The sequence below is a fragment of the Carlito syrichta genome, unplaced genomic scaffold (assembly GCF_000164805.1).
Source record: "Carlito syrichta isolate Samal-C Ts95f unplaced genomic scaffold, Tarsius_syrichta-2.0.1 Scaffold12763, whole genome shotgun sequence".
Classification (NCBI taxonomy): Eukaryota; Metazoa; Chordata; class Mammalia; order Primates; family Tarsiidae; genus Carlito; species Carlito syrichta.
The window spans coordinates 71,963-84,208 of NW_006956859.1; the positions used below are offsets into that span (position 1 = coordinate 71,963).

The 12,246-nt window shown below is 45.9% G+C and overlaps 1 protein-coding gene across 1 annotated transcript in view; it reads left to right on the forward strand.

Annotated features, from left to right (window-relative positions):
• The window catches only part of MROH2A (maestro heat like repeat family member 2A), a 63,422-nt gene that overhangs the window by 33,502 nt on the left and 17,674 nt on the right, over positions 1–12,246 (forward strand). Inside the window, exons 17-25 of the mRNA XM_008056293.1 lie at positions 97–238; positions 514–566; positions 986–1,093; positions 5,769–5,888; positions 6,028–6,150; positions 7,303–7,455; positions 8,565–8,684; positions 9,713–9,792; positions 11,738–11,846. Of these exons, the coding sequence (XP_008054484.1) occupies positions 97–238; positions 514–566; positions 986–1,093; positions 5,769–5,888; positions 6,028–6,150; positions 7,303–7,455; positions 8,565–8,684; positions 9,713–9,792; positions 11,738–11,846 (1,008 nt within the window). The remainder of the gene's footprint in view (positions 1–96; positions 239–513; positions 567–985; positions 1,094–5,768; positions 5,889–6,027; positions 6,151–7,302; positions 7,456–8,564; positions 8,685–9,712; positions 9,793–11,737; positions 11,847–12,246) is intronic.

The window sequence follows — 12,246 nt, forward strand, 5'->3', positions numbered from 1 at the left end:
GCCCAGCTCCTCCTTTTACAAGTGAGGACAGTGAGCTCCAAGACAGGGAGTGAGGTTCCCCGGGCCCTCCTCCACTAGAGTCTTGATGCCCTCCAGGTGCTGATGTCATCACCCTACAAGGGGGAGGGCCGCGGGATCGCCATGCTCAACCTCCTGAGGACCCTGAGCCAGAGCATCGCTCCCTGCATGGCTGACATGTGGGAGCTGGAGATCCCATTGCTGGTCCAGTACCTGGAAGGTGAGGTGCCCTGGGTACCCACCCCAAGCCATTCCTTCACTCTGTGTATGTGCCGGGGTCCTAACCACACGGTCTGAATGAGAGCCGAGGCTCACAGTGGACCCACACGGCCTACTTTGGTCCTGAGAATTGGCCTAGCAGCTAGGGGAGGTGGGGAGAGAAGTGAAGCGTGTGGTGGTTTATCTGTGGTGGGCCTTGAGGCCAGGCTAGGGAGGCTGACCCAGAGGGAGCAGCAGAAGGAAGCAGCAGGTGTGACCACACATCCATTCCTGCAGAGCATACCGAGTTTACTTGGAATCAGAAGGCCTGGGAGGACAAGCTAATTCAGGTAAAGAGGTCACCCGTTTGTGGGGGCTTGGGTGGGGGAGAAAGATGGGAAGTGAATGGAAAGGCATTTGGTGGGGTTGGCATGTGAGGAGTTTAGAAGCCCTGAAAGGACATGAAGTCCATAGCTGTATCTATCAGCAGGGGAAACTGAGTGAGCCTCCCACCATGGAAATCCACGTGCCCAGGGAAGCAGCAGGGAGCATACCCCTCCTACCAGCTCCCAGAGCCACAGTCAATCCCAGACCCTCACAACAGTAGCACTGGATCAGGGTTCTATGAACTGAGTAATCCTAAAATGTAGAAAAAAGGAAGCCAGAGAAGGCAAGTGATTACTCAGGGTCACACAGCATTCTCAGAGCCTAAGTGAGAACAGGGCTGGGGGCCCTCAGCCCCATTCACCAATGTCTTTTGCCTCCCCAGTTTCTGAGAAACTCCGTCAAGAAGACCCAGGGGTCCAGCTGGAGCCTGCGTCTGAGCAAAGAACTGAGAAACCAGTTTGAAAGCTTTGATAGCCCCTCTCTGGAGAAGGTTCGTCTTCACAGGAACAGGGCAGTTCAGACCGGGAGGGGACTTCAGGGGGGATGAAATGGACAGAATCGTACTGTGTGTGTGTGTAAGATCAGCCTGGACCTGTGGCTGTTTACTGGGTCCTGGAAGGAGAGATGGGTGGTCTAGACAAGTGGTGTTAGTTTTTTGATCCTTTAGATTCTGGTTTGTGATCATATAGGCATTTTTTTTGTAAAAACCTTTCTGTTTACAAAACTATAAAACATTGTTGAAAACAATCAGAGAAGGTCCCAATAAATAGGAAACATACCATGTTCATGAACTGAAAGATAATATAGGTCAAATGGTGATACTTCCCAAATTTATCTTCAGTTTCAGCATGAGCCCATCATAATCCCACTTGGTTCTTTTTTTTCCACAGATTTATAAACTGATCCTAAAATTCATATGGAAATACAAAAGGCTTAAAATAACCAACACAGTTATGATTAAAAAAATAAAAAAGCTGGAGGACTCACATTTGCCAATTTCAAGACTTCTTACACAAATTACAGTAAACAAGACAGAGTAGTACTGGCATAAAGATAGACATATAGACTGATGGAATAAAACAGTATCCAGAAATAAGCCCTCACATTTATGGTCAACTGATTTTCTGTTTTTGGAATTGGAGTCTCACTCTAGTCGCCCAGGTTCACGGCCACCGCAGCCTCAACCTGCTAGGCTTAGGCAATCTTCCACCTCAGCCTTCCAAGTGGCTAGAACTACAGATGCATGCCACCATACCCAGCTAGTTTTTGTGATTTATTGTAGAGATAAGGTCAAGTTGCCCAGGCTGATCCTGAACCCCTGGCTCAGGCAATCCTCTCGCCTTGGCCTCCCTAAATGCTGGGAGTACAGGCTGAGCTACCATGCCTGGCCTGTGGTCAACTGATTTTCAACAAGGGTGCCAAGACAATTCAGTGGGGGAAAGAATAACCTTTTCAACAAATGGTACTAAGATAACTAGATATCCACATACAGTAGAATGAAACTGAACTCCTTTCTCACACCATACATAAAAATTAAATCAAAGGGAATCCTAGACCTAAGGAAAAGAGATAAAATTATAAAACTCTTATAAGAAAGCATAGGGGAGGGCAACCCCCATGGGTCCCCTCCCACTTTGGGAGTTTTACTGTCCTCTCAATAAATCCTGCTTTGTCAAAAAAGAAAGGAAGGAAAGGAAGAAAGAAAGAAAACATAGGGAAAATCTTTGTGACCTCGGGTTGGCAAATCCTTTAGTTATGACTCCAAAAAGCTCAAGTGGCCAAAGAAAAATAGATGAATTGGACATCATAAAAATTAAAACCTCTCTTGTTGAAGATAATACCATCAAGAAAGTGAAAAAGCAACCCACAGAATGAGAGAAAGTATTTGAAAATCATGTATATCTGATAAGGGACTTTTATATATGTATGTATCTATCTATATATTACAATTCATTAGTAAAAAAGACAAATATGCCAGTTAAGATGGGCAAATGAGCCGGGCTCGGTGGCTCAGCCTGTAATCCCGCGCCTTTGGGAGGCTGAGGTGAGTGGATTGCCTGAGCCTGCGGGTTCGAGACCCGCCTGGACAGCGAGACCTCATCTCTACAATAAATCAAAAAATCAGCCGGGCTTGGTAGCGCAGGCCTGTAATTCAGGCTACTTGGAAGGCTGAGGCGGAAGGATCACCGGAGCCCAGCAGGTCTGGGCGACAGAGTGAGACTCCAACTCAAAAAAAAAAAAAAAAAAAAAAAATGGGCAAATGGTACAAATAGGCATTTTTTTCAAAGAAGACACACACATGAGAAGTAAGTACATTAAAAAATGTCCAAGATGATTACCATTAGGGAAATGCAAATAAAAACCACAATGCAATGCCACTTCATATACTCTAGAATGACTAAAATAAAAAAGATTGATAATAACAGATGTTGGCAAGGGTGTGACAAAATTAAAACCCACACCCTTGTATACAGCAGGTGGGAAAGTAAAATAGTGAGCTCTTTTGGAAAAGTTTAGCATTTCCTCAAAATGTTAAATATCTAGTTACAATTGTGTGAAAGGGTTGCATCTACAAAGCAGCTCCCAAATGCTTATGGGACTGAGAAACCAAAGAAGGAGGCAGACACATTTAGTTTGTCCATATAGTGTGGTTTATTAATGGAACTTACAGACAGAGCGTCATCTTAAGTGACTGCAAAACTGATAGAGCTCTGCACTGCAAGTCCCCAGACCCAGGGCTTATATATTGGGGAAAAATAGACATGCTTTAGAAGTAATATGCAGGTGACTATGGATGTCACAGCCTATGATATATACAACATCAAGGGCTGTTCTGGAGGGAAGGAGAAACGGAATGAGCATTTCTACTATAAAGAATAATATATCAACTAGACATTTTGAAGGCATTCCCAGACTCTGGGTAAGTCAGAAGTCACACGTCAGATTAGCATTTAAGGTAAAGTTACCCCTGTCTTCCACGGTTACCATATGAGCTAGAAATTCCAGGAGAAATGAAAATCTATGTCCGCACAAAAGTACAAATGTTCATAGCAGCATTATTCATAATAGCCCCAAGGTGGAAACAGCCCACGTGTTCACAGATGGATGAATGGATAAAAAAATGTGGTGTATCCATACAGTGGAATATTTTTCAGGCAAAGAAAGGAAGTAATAATGCAGGCTATAACTTGTATGAACCTTGAAAAACGTTCAGTGCTAAGTGAATGAAGCCAGATGCCAAGGAACAAAGGTGACCACATGTAATTCTGTTTATATGAAATGCCCAGAATAGGCAAATCCACAGGGACAGAAAGTAGGTTCGAGGTTGTTAGAGGCTGGGGGAATGTGAACTGACTGCAAATGGGTATGGAGTTTCTTTGGGGGATGGTAAAAATGTTGTAAACTTAGACTGTGATGATGGTTGCACAACCCTGGATATGCCACTGAACGTGCACACTTTAAATGGGCAAGTTTATGCTATGTGAATTATATCTCAGCAAAGATTTTAATAATGTAGCTGATCTTAAAGGTGTCAACTAAAAATTACATTTGTTTGAATATATACCTTTCCTAGTTAAGTATATAAAATAATAAATAGCAAAGTGTATCTTATAAATCTGTTAAGTATAAGGTCTCAGATGTCGATTTAAGGCCCATTTGGAAGAAAGTTGTATATAGTGTCTAATAAGTAAATGCATACAATTCAACCACATTAGAATAACTCATCTAGCTTAGGCAAGATAATAAATGAATTTTTAAAAAGGATTTTATTGGTTCAGTTTCCTTTAAAAGGTATCTGATGCAGCAGATATCTTTAAAAGGTATTAGATGTAGCAGCTTAAGGAATGTCATCAGGACCCTCTCCAACTCTTCACCTCTGAGGCTTGCACCTTTGGTGATAGGTTGGGGTGCAGGATGGCTACCAGGTATCTCTGACTTGTAAATTCAGTAGATAGAGCCAGCCTTTTCCCGAAATTGTTATCTTTTGTATATACAAATAACACCACAAATAAAATACAATGCAAAAGGTGCTGCTCAAAGAAGCAACACAATGGAAAGCATATAAAGCAAATAAAATATTGAATATGTGAAATAGATGGACTCAATAGGAAAAATACAAAATTATGAGAGGGGCAGGAATATGAAAAGAAAACCTGAAAAAATAGACACAATCTCTTTGTTCTTGGATAGAAAATTTCAATGTGCTAATAGTGTTCATTTTTCTCAAGTTAATCTTCAATACAGTATACTCCCAGTTAAGTTTCTTAAGGAGTGTTTATAGAAATTTGACAATTTTATAAACTTTGACAAGATTATTTCCAATTCCATTCTCATTGAATGAGAAAATAGCTAAGAACATATGGAAAAAGAAGCATAGTAAGGAAGGATTTGTTATTCCAGAACAAACCAAAGATTTAAGTAGACAAAATGAAATAAAACCATGGAACAATCTTTATAATCTTATCATGGAATTATCTTTCTTATACACAAGGAAAAACAAGACAAAGGAAAAGAAATAAACTTAACTTTATGAATATTAACATTTTCTGTGTCGTTATACTACTTCCTGATTGCTTTCTCATCTCTAAATACAATAATACTTTTTACCTTAAAAAGTTGTTGGTAGAATTAAATGAGATAATACATGATTGTTCTCGTTATGCTTCCAGGTACAAAAACACAACTCTTACAAGTAAAAAAATAGGAAAAAAAAAAAACCCCACACAAAATTGAAAAAAGCATATAGCCAGAAATACAAAGAATTAAAATGAAACATGAGAATATGGAAAGATGATCAATATGGCTAATGATCAGAGAAACACATCAAAATCAGAATTTTCCACCTCTCGCTGATAGTAACCTGTGTCAGGAAGGATGTGGAAAAATTGGTGCTCTTAAATTTCTTGGAGGGAGTGTACGTTGGTTCAACTTACATAGGAGAGGAATTTGGCCCCTACTAGCATGTATAACATGCCTGCGCTTATATAGTCTGATCCCCCCAGAGTAATGGGAATATTTATTTTAAAGAATACACAAAATGCAGAGATGTCTGCACATTTTAGAAATGGAGTCTTGAGGAATATGTAGCAAACTCTCCATGTTGGGGTGCCCTGGAGAATGGGAGTAGGGAGGCCTGAGCTTCTTCCTTCCTCCTTCCTCTCCAGGGCTTTCTGTACCGGGCCTTGGGCTTCACCTTGGCCACAGGCCTGGAGGCCAGCAAGGTGGAAGTTCTGCTGCTGGATCTGCTGTACAAGACAGACTACGATAATGACTTTGACAGGGAGGTGAGGGAGCCCCCAGCCCCCTCCTGTCCACCAGACCCCTCTGGCTCCTTGGGATATGTGTGTGTGGCTGTGCGCTGTATGTGTGTGGGTTCCTCCTCTGTCCCCTGCCCTCACCCTGAATGGCTGGGTCTCCCTATAGGGTGTGATTCTGTGCTTTGGCCTATGCGCCCGGGGCCAGGTGAAGACAGTATTGAGCGTGCTTCATGACTTTGAGGAGAGGATCCAGGAGTCAGAGCAATCCTGGCAGATCGGTGCTTGGCGGGTAAGGCTCCCTTGCTCCACAACTAGGTCTCTGGAGCCTCTCAGCACAGGGCTCTTGGCACCTACCCAAGGCCTTTACTAGATCTCAGTAGGGAACTCCTCTTCCATGTCTCCTGTCATCAAAATGTCTCATTCTGAGACTTCAGTCTGAGGCCTTCTCTGCCGGCATTTTTGCTGTTGGATCATCTCAAGAATACTGGATGAGCAGTTCCAGGACCCAAATAGTGTCAAAGTGTCCTAGCTCCTTGCTACTCATAGTGGGGTCCTCAGAGCAGCAGCAGGGTCTGCCTGGGGTGCTGTTTGGGATGCAGAGTATGAGGCTCCCTCTAGACCCACAGTATCTGAAGAAGCTGTCAGGAAGTACTTGGTAGGTGCTTCCCACATGTTGGGAGCTCTGCCTCAGTAAATGGATGGTGCTAGGATGGAGAGGCTATAATCCCACCATTGTATGAAGCTTGTTCCACAGCATGTGGATGGTCAGTGGTAAAGCCAGGATTTGGACCTAGGTAGCCCATGGCCTCATCCTCTGGAGGCTGCCCTTGCCTACCACAGGGACTGGTCCCCCAGGCTGGCCGAACCCCCAGTGAAAAACCATCTGGGGTTGTTGTGCTTCAGACATTGTCCTTGACATAGGATCCTTGCCCTGGGGTCTGGTTATTTGGATGGAGTATCACAGACTTCTGCCCCAGCTTCTCTGGAAAGAAGACCTGTCACTTAGATTTCTACTCATGGCCTGATGGGACATAGGTGCCCCTGCTCCCTGTCCACAGTGGGTTTGGTGGTCTCCAATGCCTCCTTCCACTCAGAGAATGTGAGCACCAGGAGGATGGGACTGAGGTTGTCGTTTCCCCCTACACCTATCCTCGTGGGCATCTTCTCCAGAACATGTGCCTGCAGGCGAAGACATGGAATGTGCAAGCAGCCTCTGTTTAGGGGTATCCACATGGACCTCCTGCTCAGAGCTGATGTGTGATCCCCCCGGGGGCTGGTCCCCAGTCTGTCTTGCTCCACTGCATGCCCAGTACCTGGTGTGAGCCAGCACCAGTCGCCAACTCAATGGCTTCTTGGTCAGGTGGCCAGAGATGGTCCTACATGCAGCTGAGGCAGCCTCTGCTCCCTGCAGTGGTTCTTCTCCTTCTCATTGACCTGGCAGAAGGACCACCCCTGGAGGCGGGAGACAGTGAAGAGCGCCCTTATGGTGATGTACAGCTGCGTGGCCTCGTACTGCCATCCCCAGATGCTCCTTAACCATGTGGACAGCCCCATCACTGCTAAGATCATTCACCACTACACCAGCAGCTGCCAGGTAGCCCCCATCTGCTGCCCGGGGGGATGTCTTCCTAAGCCAGGCTGGTGGAGAGTCACCCTTCATCACTGTCTGGGCACTCACATTCCCACCCAGAAGACATCCAGGAGTCCTACCTGACATCTAGATCTCGGTAAACCGTTGCCCAGACACGCTGTTTTCTGTGTTTTGGTGTCATGCAGGGGGGTGAGATCAGCCCCTCCCCAAGAGCTGGGTAGACTGAGCGTGGGTCCCCAGAAGTCACAAGATGAGCCCCACCTTTCTTCTAACCCTCTCCCACTTCCTCTGCCCTCGCCTCTAGCCCTCTGACACCTCACCCAGGCCCTTTTACAAAAGACAAGAAATAGGGTTGTCTTCAAAGAGGCACAAAGGGACTAGCTACATGGAATGTCGAGAAGGAGAAAACATCAAGAATAAAGCAGAAATTATTATATTTTTATTTTTAAAAACTGGTAAAATACACATAATGTGAAGTGTACCATCATAACCATTTTTAAGTATACAATTCAGTGGCATTCAGTACAGTCACATTGTTGTATAGCCGTCACTGCCATCTGTCTCTAGAATTCCTTATCTTGCAAAACTGAAACGCTATCTCCATTAAATATGATTTCCCCATTCCCTTCTCCGCCCATCTCCTGGCAACCACCATTCCAACTTCTATCTGTATGAATTTGGCTACTCCTGGTACCTCATATAAGTGGAATCATGCAATAGTTGTCCCTTTGTGTCTGGCTTATTTCACTCAGCATGATGTCCCCAGGGTTCATCCATGTAAAAGCCAAAATATTTTTTCCTCAATAACATATTCTGCCTCTCTGGTGACACAGAGCCCTTGGTCACTGAAGGAGCTTTACTGCACTTTGACAGTCGTTGGAGGCTTAGTGGAGGTGGCATCTTCTATGGGGACCTAGGTGCTGTGTCTTGTCCCTGTGACAATGTTCAGTCAGTGTGATTGGAGAACAGAGTGAGGCTGATCGCCTCTCAGAGTGCTCCTGACATGGAACCCTTTCTTCAGAGCAAAGGGAGTGTCTAGGAGCAGGGGCTGTAGCTGGTGTTCTTTGGGGAGCTCTCACAAACGTGCTCTCCTTTCCTTCTTCTGGCCACAGGACACCTTTCTCAAAATGGCCTTCATGAAGAGTGTTGTGCAGGTTACCAATGCCATCAACCTCAAGGTCTTGGAGGACTTTCAATTTGCCCAAAAGATGACTCTGACTGCCATTATAATGGTAAGCTGGGTAGGGGGGCCTCCTCAGGCCTGGGTGATATGGGGGTGGTCTAACTCCCTGTTGACTGACCTCTCTCTGGCCAGAGGTTTTCAGAGTTCCTAAGGGCATCTGAAAGACAAGTAAGCTGCAGGAATCTCTGAAGCCCCCTCCCTGTCCCAGTTCTGCTTTGATCTGTCTAGCTGTAGGAGTTCTGAGAATGATTTTTGTATCTGATAAAGGGTTGTACAACTAGTCAACAGTTTAGAAACCAGGGTGAAAGACCTTGGTCATCTTGGGCCCTGCAGGACTCAGAGGAGACTGGTTCTGGGACTGGTAGAAAACCCACTGGGTCAGCCCAGGTTGGACCTCAGTGCTTCTCCATGGGAAGGACTTAGGAGACAGAGATCTACTGGAAGCAGAACTCAGAGCAACATTTGCACAGAGCTTTAGTAAAACACAGAAAATGTCAGCTACCCGAAGGCTGATGAAGCTTGTGGTACAGCCAATGTCTTTTATCCCAGACCTCCCACCCCATGTCACTGCCAATGCGTTGGCCCTGGAAAGTGTTTGGGCTGGGCTAGAAGCAGCCGCTGAGGGACGTGAGGTGTAGGAGGAACAGGAGTTACCAAGGAGGAAATGGACAAGGGTCTGGCTCCTACTCTGGGCAGGAGCCACGCTCATGTAATTTCACACCAGCCTGACACAACCTTGTGAAATGGGTCACCTGGTCTTGTTTTATAGAGATCAGGCAGGAGGAGCATTTGCCCAAAGACACACAGAAAGTAAATGGGCCTGAGTAAGGAGCCCAGGTCCATCTAGAGGCCCCCTCCTACTGTGCTACCTCCCAAGGATGCCAAAGGCCAAGTGATCCTAAAAAGAACAAAAGGGGCGTGGGATGTTAGAGCACTCTGTAAAGTGTCAGGTCTTCCTTATGCTAACACTGGGGAGTGCTGCTGCCATCACAGTCACTGTCAACCAAAGACCACACCACCCCTTGCCTTGCTGGACCTCTGGGTGCTGGCATTTACTGCCCTGCTTGGGTTGGGCAGGCAATCATTGAAGCGGAACCGACCGACAACCTGGTTTCTCCAGTGCGGACCTTGGCAATGGAGGCCCTCTCGCACCTGAGGTGAGCTGGACGCCTGCCTGTGCCCCAAGAGACCATCCTTGGTGCTCCTTCAGAGGTTGTACCTCCTTTGCCCTCCACTATCTCTGTAGCAGGGGTCTCACGTGGCAGCTCCCCAGGGCAATGGGCCAGCCTAGAAGATGGGGGGTCTCCTTCAGCTAGCTCCTTCTGTAATTCACAGCACGATTTCAAGATGGACACTTCTTAGATTGGGAGGTGAACTGCAGGTGGGTGGGCTGTTTTTCTGTAGATTAGGGGATATGTTGAACATAAATCGTAGTGGTGACACTGAAGAACATCACAGATAGATGGCATCCTTCAAGATGAGTCGGGTTCAGTAAACATGTTCATGGGCTCAGTCAACTATTATTGATTTCATTTATATAAAGTGATCCAATGCCCAAGGCTTGCCTTTCTGGGGCTGTCAACTCACTGGTGGGAAGAGGGAAGGGGAAGAAGTTATGGATTTATGAAATTAGTATTTGAAGTTGTTGGGTCATCTCTCAGACTCCTTTACCTATGTGGAAATATTCAATGCTTAGGCTCATGGCAGAACTATCTGTTGCTTTAAGCTGCAGCAAACAGGCAGATTTTAAATAAATGTTGCATCAACTGATCACAAGTTCAGTTATATGCCGGGTACTGGGGGGATACAGAGAGATGTAAGACCTAATCCCAGCCTTTTAAGAACGTAGAGATAAGATGAATATGTACAAACAGAATTACAGGACAGAGATGACTAAAAGGAATGTGTTTTCAGGTTAACTCTCCCTCCTCCACAAAAAAATCTAATATTAGCAAAATGCTGCTGAATCTGGATGACCGGGGCTATCCAAAGACTTGATGCGGGAGTTGGCATGGACTTTTGACCTGAGCTTAAACAGAATGACTGCATTTGGGGACTTCCCAGGAGGGTGAAGTGTAAGACACCTGTGGGGAGCAGGAGTTTAAAATGACAGTAATGACGGCTCTCAATTCTGGGAGGGGATTTGGGAGCTTTTAATAGTTCTGATATCCAGGTCTTACCTCAGTCTCTGGGGCATGGACATGGTCCTTGAGGATCCTTAAAAAGCCCTCCAAGCCGGGCTCCGTGGCTCAGCCTGTAATCCTGCACCTTTGGGAGGCTGAGGTGAGTGGATTGCCTGAGCCTACGGGTTCGACACCTGCCTGGGCAGCGAGACCTCACCTCTACCATAAATAAAAAAATCAGCCGGGTGTGGTAGCACATGCCTGTAATTCCGGCTACTCAGAAGGCTGAGGCAGAAGGATCGCTGGAGCCCAGCAGGTCGAGGCTGCGGTGGCTGGGAGTAGCCACTACACTCCAGTCTGGGCGACAGAGTGAGACTCTAACTAAAAAAAAAAAAAAGCCCTCTAGATGATTCTAATTTGCACCAAACTTGAGAACTATTGATAAAGGGGATAGAAGGAGAATGAGCTGGTATGCAATAGTCAGTTCTTTACCACTTCTGAAGGTTTTATTGAAACACAGGTATCTGGGATCCAACCTGGAGTTTTTTATTCAGAAGGCCTGGGGTGGGGACCAAAGAGTTTGTGTTTCTAATAAACTCCAAGGTGACTCTGTTACTGCTGGTCCAAGTCTGACACTTGAAAACCCTTAGACTAGGTCCAGCCTGGGAGGGCAGATTTCATAGCTGTAGTCAGGGAGGAGCAATGAAATGTTTCTGAGTGGGAGATGAGCAAGTTCAGAGCAGGCAACCAAGAAAGAAAGGTGGCCTTGGACCTCTGACTCTCCCACAGACATAGTCCCTGGACACTGGTGGCTGGGCAGAGCCCAGGGCACTGGGGATAAGTGCATGCTAGAAGGCCCAACCAGAGAATTTGGCCTCTTTCTCTTCTGGGATGTGCCTCTGTGCCCAGACTGGGCAATGGGGCAGCAGAGACTCAACTCCTGAGCGACCACTCCTCTTGTCACTGCTTCTTTCCCCAGCAAGCTGAAGCCTTTCTACAAAATGGAGGAAAACAGTGAGCTGATGGACATCAGTATACATTCTGTAATTTCTCTCCAACCCCCTGGGGAGGACAATGAGTCCATTAAGGTAGGTCCTTCTAGGCCACTCCATTTTCTGGGTCGGAACCTGGAATCTTACATTAACATAGGCAGTGCCAAGAGTCCGCCTTCCTGAACCACCCTCAAGAGGCTAGAGGCAGTCAAGTGTAGTGGGCTCTATTAGTAAGTATAAGGCAATGCTAGCTGCTGTAACAGATAAACTCTGAAATCTTGGTGGGTTAACAAGAAATTTTTGTTGTTGTTGTTTTGTTTTGTTTTTTGAGTAGGAGTCTTACTCTGTCACCCAGGCTGGAGTGCAGTGGCATGCTCATGGCCACCACAACCTCGACCTGCTGGGCTCAGGTGATCCTTCCACTTCAGTCTTTCAAGTAGCTGGAACTATAGGCATGAGCCATCACAACTGACTAATTTTTGAATTTATTGTAGAG